This window comes from Bicyclus anynana, chromosome 2, assembly GCF_947172395.1.
Source record: "Bicyclus anynana chromosome 2, ilBicAnyn1.1, whole genome shotgun sequence".
In the NCBI taxonomy this organism is placed as follows: Eukaryota; Metazoa; Arthropoda; class Insecta; order Lepidoptera; family Nymphalidae; genus Bicyclus; species Bicyclus anynana.
In genome coordinates, this window is record NC_069084.1 from 17,552,523 (window position 1) to 17,574,083 (window position 21,561).

The 21,561-nt window shown below is 37.6% G+C and overlaps 1 protein-coding gene across 2 annotated transcripts; it reads right to left on the reverse strand.

Moving 5' to 3' along the window:
* Window positions 1-3,641: 3,641 nt before the first annotated feature.
* Window positions 3,642-15,906, reverse strand: LOC112057077 (myrosinase 1). Of its 2 annotated transcripts, XM_052887402.1 has the most exons (11): window positions 15,783-15,905; window positions 12,952-13,058; window positions 12,082-12,229; window positions 9,878-10,044; window positions 9,061-9,321; window positions 8,608-8,696; window positions 8,054-8,201; window positions 7,006-7,169; window positions 5,643-5,795; window positions 4,619-4,710; window positions 3,642-3,923 (listed from the first exon to the last, which is right to left on the reverse strand). In XM_052887402.1, the coding sequence occupies exons 1-11, from the start codon at window positions 15,815-15,817 to the stop codon at window positions 3,671-3,673; spliced, it is 1,617 nt and encodes a 538-aa protein (XP_052743362.1). In that variant the 5' UTR covers window positions 15,818-15,905; the 3' UTR covers window positions 3,642-3,670. The 2 variants fall into 2 exon arrangements, with proteins under 2 accessions (XP_052743362.1, XP_052743366.1); XM_052887406.1 differs by lacking the exon at window positions 9,061-9,321 and having other exon boundaries at window positions 15,783-15,906.
* Between the last annotated feature and the right edge of the window lie 5,655 nt (window positions 15,907-21,561).

The following is a 21,561-nucleotide window of genomic DNA, read 5'->3' on the forward strand; positions in this document are numbered from 1 at the left end:
TCTACACGACATCGCACTGGAACGCTAAATCTCTTGGCGGTACGTCTTTGTCGGTAGGGTGGTAACTAGCCACGGGCGAAGCGTCCCACCTGCCAGACCTGGACCAATTTAGAAAACTTCAATCGGTCCAACCGGCGATCGAACCCAGGACCTCCTTGTAAATCCACGTACCACTGCGCCACGGAGGATGTCAAAACCATCCCCACTTTACACGTAGGGGAGGTACCTACTCTAAAAAAATATTTTTCAATATTTTATTTTACAACTTTTTATTTTTCATATTTTAAATATACATACCTAATCATGCATAGCTTTGTAGTAGCGCAGAAAACATGTGTACAAGGTAGTCTAGCGCTAAACCGCGGACAGACGTACGGACGGACGGACAGACAGACATGGCGAAACTATTATTTGTTTATTACGGAACCCTAAAAATGCTCTTTGTACTTGCGAAAAATTTAATAAGGAATGAAGTTGCTTTCGCGTTAATAAGCTGTTGCAGAACTATTTGACATATGTTATGTACTGTTATGTACGAGTGTTTTCCAGTGTCCGGGAATATTTATATACTAGTAGACGCCACGCGGTTTCACCCGCGTGGTTCCCGTTCCCGTAGGAATACGGGGATAATATATGTATAGCCTACAGCCTTTCTCGATGAATGGGCTATCTGACAATGAAATAATCTTTCAACTCGTTCCAGTATTTTCTGAGATTAGTCCATACAAACAAACAAACTCTTCAGCTTTATAATATTAGTGATTTTATAATAATAATAATTATTTATAAATACTAGGCATTCCAGAAGATAACCAACATAAAATATTGCATATGACAATCACAATTAGTAACGTAAACACTATATAGTGGTAAAAGAATTTTTATTTGTTTTACACCTTGGGTTACATTATTGTAGCTTTAGGAAAGGATCCCTATTTCTTTTTTTGTCAAAACTTTTTTGACAAAAAAGAACAACAAAAAACAAAACAACACTTTTTGAGTTAATTTTTGTCAAAGAGAATAGGCCCTAGAGTTATAGGAAATAACCAAGCACCTTGTATATTACAGTAAGTAGGTAACCTTGGAATGGTTGATAATCTGAGGGATTAACATTGAAAGGTTGATAACTAGAGTTGCTACGTCTATAAAATTATATTAAGGAAAATAATAAAAACAGCGATTCATTACTTACTGCAATTCCTTTTAAGTTGCTATGTGTGATGTGCGCTTAAGGTATTACATGTTTTTTTTTGTACAAGCAATAATAATTATGTAAGTAAATACTTTAAATAGCTTAATGTCATGTTTAATTTAAAACATTATTAGTAATCCGGGCTTAAGTAAACTTGTATATAATTATAGTTTTCTTTAAATATTTGAAGAAGAATATTTGAGTGGGCAGATTAAGTATATATTAGTATCATCATTATCAACCCATATTCGGCTCACTGTTGAGCTCGAGTCTCCTCTCAGAATGAGAGGGCTTAGGCCGATAGTCCACCACGCTGGCACAATGCGGATTGGCAGCACACACGCAGAGAATTAAGAAAACTCTCTGGTATGAAAGTTTCCTCACGATGTTTTTCCTTCACAGTTTGTCACACGTGATATTTAATTTCTTAAAATGCATATAACTGATGAGATAGTTGGTTCATGCCCCGGACCGGATTTGAACCTAAGTCCTCCGAATCGAAGGTAAAGGTATGTGTGGCATATCCACTGGGCACGTTATAAAAGTTTAGTTAGAACATTGAAAATCCATTTATTTTGCAACTCCCCGCTTTTGTTAAAACTCGATCAATCCTGGTTTAGTCCGACTCCGACTTAAACAAATAAATTATTCACTGTTCATAATGAACTTTCGCGAAGTAACGCCTGCTTCTATTCAATATAATAATTGTTACATCTAATGATGAAATTACATTATAAGATTAGAGCTCTCAACCGGATGTGTTGTACTACGTTATCATATTCACGACAGTAATTATGTTAAATGCGTTTTAATTGTTTTTTCATGTATTAATTTTGAGCTATAAATAAATTGAATTGCCTATTTCATCCTATTTAACGACACTATGAGCACACGTTTACGGAACTCTTTTAGAACTGGGTCAAGCCTCCCTGCTTATCATTATCATCATGATCATATCAGCCGATAGACGTCCACTGCAGGACATGGGCCTTTTGTAGGGACTTCCAAACATCACGATACTGAGCCACCTGCATCCAGCGAATCCCTGCGACTCGCTTGATGTCGTCAGTCCACCTGGTGGCTTATTCACTATTTGGTCTTTATTATCAACCCATTAAAATTTCCACGCGGACGAAGTCGCGTGCGTCCGTTAGGAGATAATAATTAGGTCAAGCTCGAGCGCGTATTGATACTTATTCTATTGACGTACGAAAGTAAACCGATGCGAGTCATATTATCCTCATGGGTCAGCAAATCAAAAGCTCGGTTTCAAAAATCCGCTAACCTTGAACCAAATTGTGTCAATTTTGAATTCCTTTTAAAATACCAGGAAAATTATCCTTACGAACGACAAATTCTCTGTCTTTAATTTACTTGGAAATGTTGAATATTATAACTACATACTTCGTATTCTCGAAATTGAGTTGAGGATAAACGACTTGGACGAATTATGTGTTTATCTATTTAAATAAAGAGAAACCCTGATGTTTCTGGCGAACATTTTGATTTTTTTTGTTGTTTTTTTTTATTTATTTAGTACCAATATTAGTCACACATAAAAGTAAAAAGAAAATCAGTGGACAAGAAAACACTTCCTACTAATATTATAAACGCGAAATTTTGTATGGATGTTTGGATGTTTGTTACTCTTTAACGCCGCTACTGCTAAAGCGATTTGGCTGAAGTTTGGAATGGAAATAGATTTTACTCTGGATTAACACATAGGCTACTTTTTATCCTGCAAAATCTATAATTTCCCGAGATTTGCGAAAACTGATGATTTTGATGATATAAAAGTTTGTTACTCTTTCACGCCTCGACTACTTAACCGAATTAGCTGAAATTTGGTATTGAGATATATTATTATAGCATGGATTAACACATAGGCAATTTGAGAAATTCTACAATTTGAACGAATTTTTCATTTTTTTTTTCTACAATTTTTTTTTTTTTGGACGAAGTCGTGGGCGTCTAGTAAGCTATATTTAGTCCTCATATTCTCACAGGAACGGGAACTATGCGGGTGAAACCGCGGTGCTCCAGCGAGTCTTTCTATAAGAGATCTCTGCCAGTGACCATTGGCAGTAGGAGAGGTTGTAAACAAAAGAAATGGATAGGTATAACAAAGTGGGGAAACATATTATGCTTAATAGTTAAATAATAAAAGAAAATAATATTAAATATATCAATAAATTTTGTTGGGGGTAAAAACTAGGATTCACGCAGAAAACTCTAGAGGTACGCTATGATAGAGTTAGGCGTGTAGAGTATTCGTCTTGGCATAATTTTACAATAAAAAGTACACACACAGTTAGGACTGTAAATATTTTAAAGTAATAAAAAATCTTTAGTCGTATTTGCAAAAATGATTACAGTGCTAAATAGTCGATTACCTGTGGTGCCTTAACACTAGGTGATCCTCCAACTATGTTTAAACAAAAAAAAAATATTTATAATATATATTTTTTTTATTATTATTCAATAACCGGTTTTATATACAAAACTTAGAATGAATACTATAACATTAACTCGTAAAACAAATTTGTCTTTTTCGATATGTCCACCGTTTCGTTCGCCTTTTCGCCGAGCCACGGATTTCTTGTTGTAACAAGAATCTGGTACGTCAAGCGATCGGTTGGCGATGACACAAGCATAGTAATCCGCTGAGACACGGGGAGTTCTTGTGCGATTCGGATGATCGTAGTCTACTTCGTACAGGCCAAATTTTGTACTGAAATAAGACAATGTGTCAATGAAAGGATTAATTGGAGGAGATTAATAATAATTAAGTTGATATAAAAAACTTTTTTCGTAAAAGCCAAATGGATATGACCTCTGCCTTCAATGTAGGTTCAAATGTGGTCCGCGCATGTACCTATAATTTTTCAGTTATGTGCATTTTATTAGAAATTAAATATCACATGCTTTAAACGGTGAAGGAAAAACATCGTGAGGAAACCTGGTATGCACCTGAGAATTTTCTTAATTCTTTACGTGTGGAGTCAATCCGCACTGGGCCTGTGAGGTGGGCTATTGGAATAAGCCCTCTCAGAATGGATAGTAGATAGTAATGGGTTGCTAAGGAGGATAGGATGGTGCTGGAGAAGAATTAATGTGGCGGATGAAGAACGTTCCGTATTCCGAGGCTCTGCAAGTCGTGAATAGACCTCGTACTAGTGTAGGTACTCAATAAAATATTTGTTCATTTATTAGTTTGTAGGCTTTATTTTTGACATTTTAGTAGTTTACCTAACTGTTTTTATTATGGAACATAAAAACACCATATTCATTCGTTTGTCGATCCTAAAATGTTTTTCATATCAAAAGGTGATGAGGCTAAAGGTGTATCAAATAAAATATAAAAAAATACGACGCAAGAAGGAGGAGGATTTCATTTTATGGTACTATCAGATCAAATAGACTCACTTGTATCCATCCAACCACTCGAAGCTGTCAATGAGAGACCAGACAATGTATCCCGTTACTCTTACATTGTCTACCTTGATCGCCAGCAATACCTAGAAGCAATTATTATTCTGTTAATATAAGATTTTTAGAGAATTTAAAATAGTATATGTGAAAATAGGAGAATATCTCGAATGGGAGCGAAAGTTTCTTGCTATGCTTCTTGTTAATATTACTACTAAGTTCCAGCTGCAAAGAATATTCTCTTTAGAAAACAATAATTCTTTCTAGGTCATTTTCTCTCTATGATAGGTGTTAATTATTGTATGTAAAGCTACTTCTCTCGCTTTGATTGATAGATTTGATTATTGCTCGAGCGAATGTTGACTTACAAGTTGTTGTATGTAGTTGTAACGTTGAGTTTATCTGATAGCAATTTTATGAAAGCAGTGAAAACTCTTTAGATAGTTATTGTAAATAGTCAGGAATCCGCAGAACATTTTTAACTATTAATTAAGCAACAGTAAAAAAAAGCTGGTTAGTAACAAAAAGTACATTATCTCGTTCCGACTCTCAGAAATTTTCATTTCCTGATAACTCAGTTAGTTACTAGAATCAAGAATTTTCGTAAATAAAAAAGTTGGTCGTCTCATCAAGATGAAGCTACTCACGAAAAATTAACTTGTTAACTTGTTAGTAATTTAGGTGTAAAAAATGTTCTACGGATCCCTGACTAAAACATACGTGGCAAAAATAAAAGAAATGATTATATCAATATGTCATCATCATCATCATATCAGCCGATGGACGTCCATTGCAGGCCTTTTGTAGGGACTTCCAAACATCATGATACTGAGCCACCTGCATCCAGCGAATCCCTGCGACTCGCTTGATGTCGTCAGTCCACCTGGTGGGGTCGACCAACACCGCGCTTATTAGTGCGGGGTCGCCATTCTAGCACTTTGGGACCCCAACGTCCATCGGCTCAGCGAACTATGTGCCCTGCCAATTGCCATTTCAGTTTCGCAACTCGTTCAATATGTACCTGTTCTAAATAATTCTTAATGAAATCGGCTCTTTCGAAGTCATTCAACTGATGTCCAGTCGAAGCGTAACCGTTCTCTGTGATGATGATGTCGATGTCGCCGTAGTGTTGCTTGAGCCAGGACAACTGCTTGCGTATGCCTTTGGGGTACACCTACAAAAATCATTGTCATTGAACATACTGTTTTTTGTTTAGAGTTTACTCCTTAGGGTTCATTTACACGAGTGGCAACTCTACCGACGACCGCAGCCAACGGGAGTCGACTTCAGTCTGCGACGCCGTTGCCTGCCGCCGAGATGTTGTCGACTGCAGTCGTCTGCAGTCGTCGCGAGCAGCTGCTCGTGTGAACACTTAAGAATCGATTTTTCATTATATAGCCCCTGGTATGAAAAAAATATGGGCAGTAAAATTTGATGAACGAATGACACGTTACGTTTTTGTGCGCAACCTATTCTGCGCACCGTTCAACGTGCCGCCAACAACTGTTAGCGGGGGTGCACGCCGCAGCCTGCTGATCCTCAGTTGCGCAACTTTCACTTTTCAGGCGTGAAATTGAGACGTACATAGTGTATGTTGCGGGGCATACCTATTTAGACGTGCGTCAGAGCTGACACACACTTTTTTAACACTAGTTTTAATTTTTCAACAGTGTTTATAAATTATAAAATATACCTAATACAAAACGCTATTAAAAATTTATAAAATAAGTTCAGTCCTCCAGTTGTAGGGCATTAGAGAGTCCAAGCAACCGGCGGTAAAAGCTCCAGAGTGAGAAACACACAATACGAGCTGCCTTCTAAATCCGACCCTCAATCCAACAGTCAAGCGAATGTTAGATGAATAATTACAACACAAAATCACTACCGCGACTGGCAGCATGGCGGTGTCTACGCTGCCTAACAAACAACTGAGAAAAAGTCATCAAATGCTCTCTTAGTTATGCCTCCCCTCCACAATAATACAAATAAGGAATGTTAATACCACCTGTAATCGAAAAACTTGTAACACATCCTCATGAGACGTTTTTTTTTTTTTTTTCTCTTTATTTGGTCTACCAACAAACATACAAATAATACAATTATTAAACATAAATGCAAGGAGCAGAAAGATAAAATGCAAATCTATTTATAGGTAAACACCGCATGCAACTGTCTAAAACTAAAGTCTAAAATTTATTTACAATATTAATATTTTAAATCATGACTGGTTTGGAAATACACAATTTACTAATTTAATACAATTTAATTTCTTTACCTTAAACAACTATACTAAACTATTAGGATACTTAATCTAAAATACAGAATGGTTAAAAAATACATATATAATGTTGACTCTGTAATGTTCAATTTTAAAGCAAACTTACAGGAAGGATAGGAGTCGCACCGAAGGTCGCTTCCGGTGGGCTTTCCAATATGGCGTTCAGCTCTGGAGACCCGGTGGTGAACCATATACCCGGCTTGTCCCCCGGCCTGGCTGATCGGATCATATTCGTTGTGTAGTGATTCATCCCGAAAAAATCTGCAGTGCCTGAAATTAAGGAGTGGTATAAAAATCCCAAGAATTACAATACCAAATATCTTCATAGGCATAGATGAAGAAAGGGGGGATATTTTACATAAAACTAGGTAAGTAGATATACAAATTAATAAAATTAGGGTGATTTTTAAATTAACTGCAGCTTTTACTTTTATGCATATAATAGGATATACGGTATTTGTTTTAAACAAACTAAACATATAATAATAATCTCTGAAACGGCTACACTGATTTTAAAAGGACTTTCACTAGCAGATAACTAATGTTATAAGGAGTAGCTAAGAATACATTTTATTTTGATATACCTACCTACAGAAATGGGGCACAGTTACTTCAATAATAAATTCTTTTATTTTATAAGAGTATCGTATCGTCATCAACCCATATTCGGCTCACTGCTGAGCTCGAGTCTCCTCTCAGAATGAGAGGGGTTAGGCCAATAGTCCACCACGCTGGCCCAATGCGGATTGGCAGACTTCACACACGCAGAGAATTAAGGTAATTCTCTGGTATGGTATTTATAAGAGTGCAATATCCTAACTATAATAATAAAATAAGCTGTGATAGCCCAGTGGATATGACCTTTGCCTCCGATCCCGGAGGCTGTGGGTTCGAATCCAGTCATGGGCATGCACCTCCAACTTTTTCATTTTAGAAAATTAAATATCACGTGTCTCAAAACAGTGAAGGAAAAACATCGTGATTAAACCTGCATGCCAGAGATTTATCATTTTCCATAATTCTCTGTTGTGTGAAGTCTGCCAATCCGCATTGGTCCAGCGTGGTGGACTATTGGCCTAACATCTCTCATTCTAAGAGGAGACTCTAGCTCAGCAGTGAGCCGAATATGGGTTGATAATTATGAATATCCTAACCTTTTACAAATGCTTTCTCCTCTTCTGTGAACGGTGGTAGTCTGGATTCCTTATATCCTTGTTTAAGGCTGACTTCCAACATCAATTTTTCAATAGACAGAGGCCAGCCGCCTTCCTTTGAAAATATTGGATGACAGTATCTGCCCCACTGAACAAAACAACATGGTTTTAACAAACAGAAATGTATATAGGTATAACTAAAATAAAACTTAAAACCAAAGCCATGTATTAAATTATTTGCATTAGCTAGAACTCCGGAATATGTTCGTCTGGAATTGAAAAAGTCCGTCTGGAAGACTATACTGCCTTTTCTTTAGTACTTTATAAAGGGAATATTTTCGATTTTTTTTATTTTATCGACATATTTGTCTGTAATTTTACCGTTTATGCAGCACACGCAGCGGTAACTCTTAAAAGGAATATTTTCTTACCGTTTTTGTCCCATTATTTGATGCTCAGCTCCAATTGGTTGTACTGTAATGGTCTATAGCCTAAAGCCTAAAGTGAAATCCATAAAACGAAATCCTAGGGAAGGTACAGTTAGATGTTCATACTTGATGTTCTCTCCCAAGCCGTGCCAACTCCTCGTCATCGGGGGTAGCGGGTTCTATCCACAGTAAATTGTTTGCGATTGAAATTCGACCTGCAAATTAAACATCGTCAAATAAAATAAAAAATGGATCGACTGTTCTTTGCCTGTCTTTAACATAAAAAAATGTAGGTAGGTACCTGTTTTTTATCAAGTGCTTATATGTAGTTTTTTTACACGATAACTATGTTTTAAAATTATTATCTGTTTGTCCGGGCTAGGGCTCTGGCGTAACCGATTTTAATGGGATAGAGATAGCACTAGAAGATAGAGGAGCTCATTATGCAACATTTAGGTTACTTTTTATCCTGTAAAAATTTTTGGCTTTCGTGGGATTTTAGATTTAATATTAATAATATAAGTGGCGGGTATCCGCGAGTAATAAATAAACGATATAAACTTTGACTTTGAAACTGACCTTCGTGTTTAGGCCTGAATTCCTGTTCAAAAATCCGGTATGCTTTAGCGTGTGCCAACATAACGTGTCGGTTGCACAAGAAAGGCGCCAAGTCTGGGTCTTTCAGCCTCGTGGGGTAGAAGCCCGTGTTGTAGTAAAAGTCGCACATGACGATCGGCTCGTTGATGGTGACCCAAGTCTTGACTCGATCAGCGTACAGAGAGTAGATGACCCTGGAGAAGTCTCCGAACCATTTCACTATGAGGGGATTCGTCCAGGCTCCTAAATATGGAAGCGTTAAATTATCTATTTATTACGTTTGTGTGTCGATTTCCGTTGATTTCCGTTACGTAATGGTATGCGAGGTGGATTTACAAGACGGAGGTTGAGGTTTGGCTGGTGGGAGGCTTCGGCCGCGGCTAGTTTGGCCAAGCGATTTAGCGTTCCGATACGATGTGTGTAGAAAACGAAAAGGGGAGTGCATTTTCATCCTCTTCCTGAAAAGTTAGCCCGCTTCCATCTTAGACTGCATCATCGCTTACCATCAGGTGAGATTGTAGTCAAGGGCTAATTTGTAAATAATAAAAAAAAAACTTTTGTTTATCTGTCTTGTACTGTAAAACAACTTCCAGTCAAGCGTTTCCATGTTCTGTACATGTCATACTGTGACTATCGTGTAACCGTAAACGCGAATTTCTAAGGAATTGAAACAGCGGCATCTAGTGGTCATCTAGCACAACTGTTTCAATCCCTTAGAAATTCGCGTTTACGGTTACGCAATAGTCACAGTAAAACATTGAAAACTGCTACTAAGCACTCAGGTAATATAGGTACTTACCGAGACGAAGAATAGTCGTAGGTAGTTCCCAGTGGTACAGGGTGACGATGGGTTCAATGCCCTCAGCGAGGAGAGCGTCGATCAGGTCGCTGTAGTACTTCACACCGGCCGGGTTGATCTTATTGGTGAAACCCGTTGGCAATACCCGCGGCCAATTTATGGAGAATCTGGAAATTTCATTTAGCGTCTTTCTTCTATAGTCCAATGTCGCATACGCATACTGACTTTCTTTGGTCATATCACATGAAGAGATGACACGTCCATAGAGAGACTTGTGGTGCAAGGAAAGGTGGAGGGCACAAGAGCGCGTCACCAATGCGCTGGACTGATCAAGTAAAAAATTTTAATAAAAAAAATTCAACCGACTTCCAACTCAAAAATTAACCTAAACTAAAAAGCAAAAAATAACATGTTACCTATGTGCTATCTTCTGATCAGTTTGAAGGCGGTGCCAAGTGATGTTTTAATTCAAGCCGTTTAAATTACAAAATTTCTGTGGTTCTTTCAGAAACGGCTTTAATTAAAACATGACACTGGATTGGCACCGCCTTCAAACTGATCAGAAGGCAGCACATAGGTAACATGTTATTTTTTGCTTTTTAGTTTAGGTTAATTTTTGAGTTGGAAGTCGGTTGAATTTTTTTTATTAAAATTTTTATTTTTTAATTTTTAGTGTTAGCACACCTACTGAGTGTGAACAAAAATTAATAAGCAATTAGTTGAAACGTTATTTTCTTATGATAAGTAGTAAGTCCTACAATCCCAATTTTAAAAATACTACCTTAACTCATATACAAAATTTCACTCCCCCTTTATCCACACGTAATATGAATATTCAGAAAAACGTGAAAGGTGACTGTCCTCCGTCTTCATCACCAGACCCCCTGTGCAGTCACTATCCATAGGGGTGGAAAGTTCTCATCAATATAAAATTTATCAAGTCCAAACACAAGGCAGCTACTGTGAACCGTCGAGGAGTTCCCTTAACTCTCCTTCATCTTCATCACCAGACCCCTAATACAGTCACAACCTATCCAGGTGGAAAGTTCTCATCAATACAAAATTATCAAGTCCAAACACAAGGTAGCTACTGTGAACCGTTGAGGAGTTCTCTTAACTGTCCTTCGTCTTCATCATCAGACCCTTAACACAGTCACAACCCATCTAGGTGGAAAGTTCTCATCAATACAAATAAATCAAGCCCAAACAAAAGGTACCTGCTGTAAATCGTTGACGAGTTCCATCGTCAGTGTTTCGGCTCCATCATCAGACCAACTCCAAACCTTCATAAAATTGTATTGATTTAAAATACCTTATGGAAACACTAACAATCGCACTAGCCGTCTCTACGATTTTCGAAAGTTCCTCTCGATTTCTCCAAGATGCCATCATCAGATCCTGACATGAAAAAAATGGGACCACCCTGGAATCAAACCCTTCAAAACAAAAAAAGAATTTTCAAAATCGGTCCACAAATGACGGAATTATCGCTGGACATACATAAAAAAAAAAAAAAAAAAAAAAAAAACATACATACAGCCGAACGTAGAACCTCCTCCTTTTTGGAAGTCGGTTAAAAAACCGCTCTCCATGGAGCTCTCCACGAATATGCTAGGAGATTCATACTACGGGAGGAATGGCGACGGATAGTGAGGCTTGCCAGCACACCCAAATGACGAACATGACCATTCCGTCAAGAGTGTAACGACAAAGAAGAAGGAGAAGTGGAAATTGAAAATTATACTGAATATATCTGGCTTTATCTTTAAATAAGCTGCATTATAATTTCTATCTACAATTGACTAAAGTATAGATGACTCTTAATACTGTGCTATAAGGAGAGGGTATTTGGAGCTTAGACCATAAAACATAACGCACGTAAGCTATGCTTATGGCATAGACTCGCCATGCTGCCACAACGGCAGCTTAAAGTAATATTGTTATGTTACGATTTATTGATGTTTATGATAATATTCGAGACCGACAACCCTGATTTTTGAGGCATAGGGTGCACCTTTCACACATTCATCCATACCCAGGAGTTGTGAAGATGGTAGTGTTACAATACCACCATCTTCCCATTTCCTGGCTGCTAATATGAAATTTTCAGAAGAAATAAACTCAACAAAAAAAATACAATGTTGATTACCAAAGCTTCTAGCGAGTCCTCACAAGTTAATCGCTTCGTTCGAATACAGGCTTACTTGTAATACTGAAGTCCTAATTTAGCTGCAATTTTCACGTCTTCACGCCACAAATGATAGGAGTCAGCCGCTACATCTCCCGTCGCATTCCCTTTGATGTCACCGGGATACTCGTGGAGGTGTGTGTCCCACATACTTTCACCTTTACCTGAAGATTGTACAGAAGATTAGATTGCTGAAAGACCGATTGCTGTAGGAAGGTTATGTTTTGCGGTAACAATATAGATATTATATTTCATGCTTTAGCATGCTTTCGAGAGTTGAGAGATGACCTTCCTGGGTTTATAGAATAAGCGGAAAGTTTGTCAACTCATGCTTCTACCATGGGTAAGCAACTATAATGTTTGGACCATGATGGCTTTAAGAGATAGTATTCAAGGGTCTACGGCCTCAACCCCAAGTATAAGCATGAATTTTTACCCCTTCTAAGATAACCCGCTTCCATCTTACACTGTATCGTTAATTCACATCAGGTGACATCGCAGTCAAGAGCTGACTTGTCATTGAATAAAAAAAAACTCATTGATTATAGTGTTTTCTGGAGATGCTTTCTCATAATCTAAGAAATCTAGTCCCCAGACGCCAATCTTTCCGATTTGCATCACATTTCTCTGTATAACCTCATTCGCAAGAGAGTTCTTTTAATGGACTTTAAAAAAGCGTTAAAATACAACAAATGCATTTCCAAATGTATGTTCATATGACAGCGTTTTTAAAACAACGCTTTTTTTTGAGCAGTGATGCATTTTCAATTTTGGGCGTTGGAAATATGCTTTAATTTAACTTCGTACTATATTTAAACGCTTTTTAACATCCGTTAAAAAAACTCTCGTGCGAATGAGGGCTAAGGAATCCTTCAGACTGACATACCGTCGGCATTCCATCCACCCTCCACTTGATACGCAGCCGTGCCAGCACCAAACTTGAAGTAGGGGGGGAATCGCGGATCAATGCTCCGTGAATACTGTACTAAAGCACTGTAGGAAAATTAGATTAAAGTCTACTCAGTAAAATAATTCGTTCTCGTCGTTACATCTTTTTTTATGAATTTGAATCTTCCCCTGTTTGTGCCCTCTCATATCGGAGGTTAGCAATCATTAAGGCTAACTATTTAATTTTATTCCTTATCAGCCGATAGACGTCCATTGCTGGACATAGGCCTCTTGCATGGACCTCCAAGCACAACGATCTCGAGCCGCCAGCATCCAGCGGCTCCCTGCAACCCGCTTAATATCCTCGGTCCACCTAGTGGGGGGTCGCCCAACACTGCGCTTTCCGGTGCGGGGTCGCCATTCCAGCACCTTGGGGCCCCAACGTCCATCGGCTCTTCGAACTATGTGGCCCGCCCATTGCCACTTCAGCTTCGCGACTCGCTGAGCTATGTCAGTGACTTTGGTTCGTCTGCGGATCTCCTCATTCCTGATTCGATCACGCAGAGAAACTCCAAGCATAGCTCGCTCCATCGCCCGCTGAGTGACTTTGAGCCTTCTAATAAGGCCCATAGTCAGCGACCAAGTCTCGGATCCGTATGTCATCACTGGCAACACGCACTGATCGAAGACTTTCTTCTTCAAGCACTGAGGAATTTCGGACGAAAAGATGTCGCGGAGTTTCCCGAACGCTGCCCAGCCGAGCTGGATTCGGCGATTCACCTCTTTCTCAAAATTGGACCTACCTAACTGGACTGTGTGTCCTAGGTATATATATTCGTCTACAATTTCGAGCGCAGAGTCCTCAACAATAACTGGGTGGAGCGGTACATGAGTATTAGTCATGATCTTCGTCTTGCTCATGTTCATTTTTAGGCCCACACGTTGAGAAACCCTGCTGAGGTCGTTGAGCATGGTACTAAGATCCTCCAGAGTCTCTGCCATAATGACTACATCATCGGCAAAACGTAGTTGAGTGATGTACTCACCATTGATGTTGATGCCAAATCCGTTCCAGTCCAGAAGCTTAAAGACATCTTCCAATGCAGCGGTAAATAGCTTTGGGGAGATCACATCTCCCTGCCGCACTCCTCGCTGCAGTTGGATTGGCCTCGTAGTCTGATCCTGTATACGGACTGACATGGTGGCGCTTTCATACAAACACTTCAACGCTTGAATGTACCTGTAGTCGATCCGGCATCTCTGCAAAGACCTCAGCACAGCCCAAGTTTCCACCGAATCGAAGGCTTTCTCATAGTCCACAAACGCTAAGCAAAGTGGCTGGTTATACTCTTCGGTATTCTGTATAACCTGCCGCAGCGTGTGAATGTGGTCTATGGTACTAAAGCCTGCTCGGAAACCGGCTTGTTCGGGAGGCTGGAAGTCGTCAAACCTACGGGCGAGACGATTCGTGATGACTCTCGAGAACAACTTGTAGACATGACTCAACAACGAGATGGGTCTGTAATTCTTCAATAAGGTATTGTCACCTTTTTTGAAGAACAGAACCACCACGCTCCTGTGCCACGCCTTAGGTGCTGTACCCTCGTGAATGACGGAATTGAACAACCGCTGAAGGACCTTAAGTATCGGTTTTCCACCCGCTTTCAGGAGTTCTGCTGTGATTCCGTCATCACCTGGTGCTTTGTTGTTCTTAAGTTGTTTGAGAGCCATACTAATCTCGTATAGGCTGACGTCCGGGATATCTTCGGTATAGTGTCGGGTCAATTTGGCTCTAGGATCTTTGGCCAAATTGTCAACAGGCTTTTGGGTAGAGGTGTATAACTGTCCGTAGAACTTCTCGACCTCACTCAAGATCTCAGGCTTAGAAGAAATGATATTGCCCTGATCGGTCTTCAAACGTGTCAACTGTCTTCGTCCAATAGACAGATCTCTCGCGAACACTTTCGAGCCTCGATTGTTCTTGATTGTATCTTTGATACGCTCGGTATTGAAGCGTCGCAAGTCGCATGTCTGCGATTTAGAGATCTGTCTATTAATCTGACGGTATTTTAATTTTATTCACTGCGGCCCAAAACAGTGATATGTTACTCATAGTTAGAGTTAATTCTCAGAATGAGAGGAGTTAGGCCAATAGTCCACCACGCTGGCCCAATGCGGATTTACAGACTTGACACACGCAGAATTAAGAAAATTCTCTGGTATGCAGGTTTCCTCACGATGTTTTCCTTCACCGTTTGAGACACGTGACATTTAATTTCTTAAAATGCACACAACTGAACAGTTGGAGGTGCATGCCCCGGACCGAATTCGAACCCACACCCTCTGGAATCGGAGGCAGAGGTCATATCCACTGGACTGTCATGGTCCTCGTGTTTGTTTATATTAATCTATACTAATATTATAAAGCTGAAGAGTTTGTTTGTTTGTTTCATTGAACGCGCTAATCTCAGGAACTACTGGTCCGATTTGAAAAATTCTTTCAGTGTTAGATAGCCTATTTATCGAGGAAGGCTATAGGCTATAATAACCGCGCTTTGTCTACTAATATCATAATATTTCCATTATGATGAATGATGACACGAAAGTCGTGATCCTAGCTAAATTACTGTCACGACATTCTAAAATTTCTAATTTTATTACCATTATTAAATTATGTTTATGATGGGGCTTAATGAGTGCTTCAATAATACGGAACACTAAACTTTATATCGTTTGTATAAAATTGATCATTATAATTAGTTGTTTCTTTTAATTAGAACAAAGAAGATTCTTACAATATGTATATCGTGGTTACATTATAATACTTACCACAAAACAGCTGCTTGGAAGGGCAACATGGCCATTACTAAAATCTCGATCACTAAGCCATGTTTTTATATTGTTATTGAATATGTTTTATTGACATGCGCCAGCTTTATGCAATGTCTCAAACCATTATATACAACTAGTTGTGCCATGCGGTGTTACCCGCGAAAAAAAAAATGTAATTCGGGGATAAAAAGTAGCCAATGTGTTAATCCAGACTATAATCTATCTCTATTTAAAATTTCAGCTAATTTGCTTCAGAAATCACACGTGAAAGAGTAACAAACATTTACATTATCATAATCATCAGTTTTTCGCAAATCACGCATTTTTTTCGGGATAAAAGTAGCCTATGTGTTAATCTAGGGTATAATCTATCTACGTTTTAAATGTCAATCAAATCGATTTAGTGGGTGCGGCGTTATAGAATAACACACATTCGAACATACATAAAAACTTTCGCATTTATAATGTTAGTTGGATTAGTTGGATAATCCATCCTCTATCTATCCTCTAGTTATACTTGAATAAATATTTTTTTAATGATCACATAACGTTGATCTAGTTAAATTTTATAAGTATTTTGGTTACCCTCAGCTGACAAATAAAATTGCAAGCATTATTTACAAAAATAATTAAAATCACTTCATAGACTTCATAGAAGATCCGCGCGGTGCCCGAGTACTGACTTCTTTGAGTCTTCTTCTTTGAGAGTTTTAATGGTGTAAAACTTACATACATAGAATATAACGTTTAGTTATGCTAATAGATTTTTTGTTTAAAAGCAGGCTTCTATTCGAATGGACGTTGATGGTCAGTCAGTTACATAAGATTGTGTTGTGGTAATAGACATTTTGTAGACAATAATGACTATATTGTAAAGTGTAAGAGGCGTCTATAACTTAGAGATATTGAATTAAAGTCCAACTTCTCATGTATACATCTTAATTGCATCTCCACCATAGGTATAGTAAATCTCGACATTGACAATTGAAGACATTCATGAAGTCTCGTAAACATTAACTGTCGTACATTTTCATTGACATTTCATTTACACTCAATGATTAATAATTTAGTAATTAAATCGATAATCCAATTTCGTCGTCCACCATTTTATAACCCCTCGCCCGCGTCACCATTTCTCCTTCTTTTTTTGTATGCCAAAAAGGCAAAGGCATTACACCGTACAGCCATAGAATACTTTATTTATTTAAATTAAATACTCGGCCATACTGCCGGATGTGTTAATATTGTTCTTATGAATTCCATTTTGTATAACAATGTAATATTCCATATAAATTTAACTAAAAAAACCATATTTTAGACAATAATATTTACGAAACCTTACAAAAGAAATAAACAAAGTATTGAAAAAAGCCTGACTGCATTAAAAATTAAGACTACTCGATTGACGTGAGATTGAATATCGTCCCCCGCAAATGAATAAACATACAGACTGATAAACATTTATATTATATTACACTTCTCATCAGAAAAATAGTTGCATGTTTAGGTTTTGTAAGGATTATATTATGTCAAATGTCGTTTATAGTGAATAATTTGTGGTTTAATCAATGTTCTAAGATTAAATAAGCCATAAATACATATAATTTAATTAAACCATAAAAACGGAATTGTTTCAATTTTTCTGATGAGAAGTGTACTTTTGTAAAAACGTAGGTATCTTTTAACATAAATAAACTTGTAAATTCTAAGATTAGATTGAATTAAATTGGTAGTTTTAATTTTAAATTTATTAACCGACTTCCAAAAAGGAGGAGGTTCTACGTTCGGCTGTATGTATGTTTTTTTTTTTTTTTTTTTATGTATGTCCAGCGATAATTCCGTCAATTATAGACCGATTTTGAAAATTCTTTTTTTGTTTTGTAGGATTTACTTTCAGGGTGGTCCCATTTTTTTTATGTTAGGATCTGATGATGGCATCCTGGAGAAATTGAGGGGAACTTTCGAAAGTTGTAGAGACGGCTAGTACGTTTGTTAGTGTTTCCATAAGGTATTTTAAACCACTACAATTTTATGAAGGTATGGAGTTGGTCTGATGATGGAGCCGAAACACAGACGATGGAACTCGTCAAGGATTTACAGCAGTCACCTTTTGTTTGGGCTTGATTAATTTGTATTGATGAGTACTTTCCACCTATATGGGTTGTGACTGTATTAAGGGTCTGGTGATGAAGACGAGGGACAGTGAAGAGAACTCCTCGACGGTTCACAGTAGCTACCTTGTGTTTGGACTTGATAAATTTGTATTGATGAGAACTTTCCACCTAGATGGATTGCGACTGTATTAAGGGTCTGGTGATGAAGACGAAGCACAGTGAAGAGAACTCCTCGACGGCTCACAGTAGCTACCTTGTGTTTGGACTTGATAATTTTGTATTGATAAGAACTTTCCACTTAGATAGGTTGTGACCGTACACATGCAGTGGGTATGCTAACACTAAAAATAAAAAAAATAAAAATTTTAATAAAAAAAATTCAACCGACTTCCAACTCAAAAAATAACTTTAACTAAAAAGCAAAAAATAACATCCTACCTATGTGCTACCTCCTGATCAGTTTGAAGGCGGTGCCCAGCCAGTGTCGTGTTTTAATTAAAGCTGTTTCTGGAATAACCACAGAAATTTTGTAGTTTAAACGTATTTAATTAAAACATCACTGGCTTGGCACCGCTTTCAAACTGATCAGAAGGTAGCACATAGGTAGGATGTTATTTTTTGCTTTTTAGTTAAAGTTATTTTTTGAGTTGGAAGTTGGTTGAATTTTTTTTATTAAAATTTTTTGACATTTCAAGAATTTTTTGACATTGCCATTTTTTGACTTATTTTTAAAAAAATTTCAGTTGTAAATATTTAATTAATAATTAATAATCAATAAGTTTTATTATGTACTTTTGTAGTTTTAAGAGTATTGTATTTTTAACTTTAACCAGACTATAATGATGTGTATACCTTTATGAGATGGCTTCGTTTAGGAATAGCATTATAATTGTTCTTACGTATTAACATTAGGTTTATAAGATTACTCGTGCACAGCACAAAGTTTCTAAGTTATTCAAGAAAATAGACCATTCCCCCCCTTTTCTCCAAAGTACTGAATCTAAAAAATACAGATTTCTACTTAAAGATTTTTTGAAAAACCTTGAAACTCTCAAATTTTTTAATATGAAGGTCTAATATGGGGGCAAATGGTTGGTCTTAAGATGATGATGCCCAGGATCTATAAATTAAGAAATACATACATCGGGAGATACTTCCACACACTAGCCGTTTATGGAATGAAGAAGCCAATCCCTTTGGTAAAGGATATGAAGTAAAAAGTTAGGATATCAATTGCTGATTTCTACTTAACCCGTCTTTAATATATGTAAGTTTCAAGTGTCATTTGTAACTAAGATAATCAAACATTAACCTACGAGGCATGATCATAAATTTATTTCAGTCAAAAATAAATAATTATTACCTACTCTGTGGTTTTGGAAAAATAATAATTTTACGTATCATCAGGGTTCGTTGTTCAGCCCCGGTAAGTCGGACGTAGGTAACCACTACCAACTAAAGTAACTTCGATGCCGTGTAAAAACCGTGGCGTGGATTTTTATCCTACGTCTAACAAGATAGCCCGCTTTCATCTTAGATCGCATCACTTCCCATCAGGTGAGATTGTAGTCGAGAGCTAACATGTACAGAATAAATAAAAAAAATGTTTAAAGTGGTAGGTGCAAACTTTTCCAAGTTCGAGAAGATGCCAACGTCGAACCTCGCTTTCGACGCCCCAGCACATCAACGCCAAAAGGTATGGTCGAATCTGTGAAGAAAATTGTTTTTGAAATGAAGTTTTTTAAGAAATTAAATATCACGTGTCTCAATCGGTGAAGGAACACATCGTGAGGAAACCTGCATACCAGAGAATTATCTTAATTCTCTGCGTGTGTGAAGTCTGCCAATCCGCATTGGGCAAGCGTGGTGGACTATTGGCCTAACCCCTCTCATTCTGAGAGGAGACTCGAGCTCAGCAGTGAGCCGAATATGGGTTGATGACGACGACGTGTGTGTGTGTGTGTGTGTGGTTAGCCTAGTAGTATCATTTTGAATATTAGTATTTTGTGGTATTATCAATAATAGCGTATGATATTTGTATGGAGTATTCCGCAATATTCATAAGAATTCCGCGGGTAGGGTACGCGTAGGGTAGAAGTACACATAAGTCAAAGCGAAGCTTGACCGGGTCCACTAGTTTTTTCCATAAAGGTATAACAAAAGAAAATATTTAAATCAGTCGACCCGTTTTCGTGGACTTTTAACGAGACTAACGAATAGCACTTCATTTTTATACATATATAGATCTAAATATTAGATATCTACAGCGGAAACAACCAATTTCCTATTGCTATAGCCTACAGGTACCCTTGACACTTTACTGGTAGCTTTGAATTCCTTGTTGTATACAAACCGGGTATTAGAAATACAGATTGAATTTATGATAAAGTTTTCTGGAAATAATCTAATTCTTTGGTTTCTCATTTTTTTTAAATATGACCAATATTCTCGAGACCTGTGATAGTCCAGTGGATATGACCTCTGCCACCTCCAACTGAATGGCCCAATGCAGATTGGCAGACTTCACACAATATGTAGATAATTCAGAAAATTCTCAGGTATGCAAAGTTTCTTACGGCGTTTTTCCTTCACCGTTTAAGACCCGAGATATTTAATTTCTTGAAAGTGCTCCGGATCGGATTCTCATCCTATCTATACTAATATTATAAAGCTGAAGAGTTTGTTTTTTTGTTTGAACGCGCTAGTCTCAGGAACTACTGGTTCGAATTGAAAATTTTTTTCAGTGTTTGATAGCTCATTTATTGAGGAAGGATAATCCATCCTCTATCTATCCTCTAATTATACTTGAATAAATATTTTTTTAATGATCACATAACGACTATACATTATCCCCTATAGCCTATGTATAACGGGAACCACGTGGATGAAACCGCACGGCGTCAGCTAGTAAATATATAAAATCCTTTGTTTCAGTTGAAATAAACGACTTAAGTTAAAATTTTATAAGCACCAGCAGCTACAACTAACTGATGGCTCAAATCTCTTCATTAATTTAAAAATTGCTGATAATCTTCAAACGGCTGATAAAAGACCTAAAATGGTTACTTAATTGATTATGAAACACGGCTAAAACTCACGTGTCTCACTCTCGGTCGAAGTATGCCCGACTAGTTTCGAACCCATACGGTGCCCTTTGTCATGAGCTGGTTCTTGCAACGCGGCACGATTCAAACCGCGAAGCGGCGGCGCAGCGCGCAGCTGCTCGCATCGCGCGCTGGGAGAGGGGTTGAGTGGTGGGGTTCATTAATGTCTTCTTCATTAGACCTAATATCACGTGAGTTTTAGCCATTTTTCATAATCAATTAATATGAATAACACTTACGATAGTTTAAATTAAAAAAAAAATGGTTAATATCTGTTTTGAACCTGTGTAGTTGACATCCAATTGACCTGTGCGATGATTTTTACATCGATGTTAATCCGAATACATAAAATATTATGGAATATCCTTCCGGCGGTTAATGCCCGTTACATATGATTTGACCTTTAAAGTACATCTACCTACGAGTAATTAAGAACATTAGCGGAAGTCCGACCACATTGAGGACACTTAAACCATCATGATATTAATCTGGATGGTTTTAAACCTAAATCACCATTCAATATTAATTATCATTACTAATTAATAACTAATCAAGCAT

Coding starts and splice junctions, on each gene's coding strand:
- LOC112057077 (XM_052887402.1), bottom strand. CDS start 15,817: ATGGCCATGTTGCCCTTCCAAGCAGCTGTTTTGTG. Junction 9,322..9,877: donor TACGACTATTCTTCGTCTCG/GTAAGTACCTAT, acceptor TTCCATATTTAG/GAGCCTGGACGAATCCCCTC. Junction 7,170..8,053: donor GGAGAAAGCATTTGTAAAAG/GTTAGGATATTC, acceptor CCTTAATTTCAG/GCACTGCAGATTTTTTCGGG.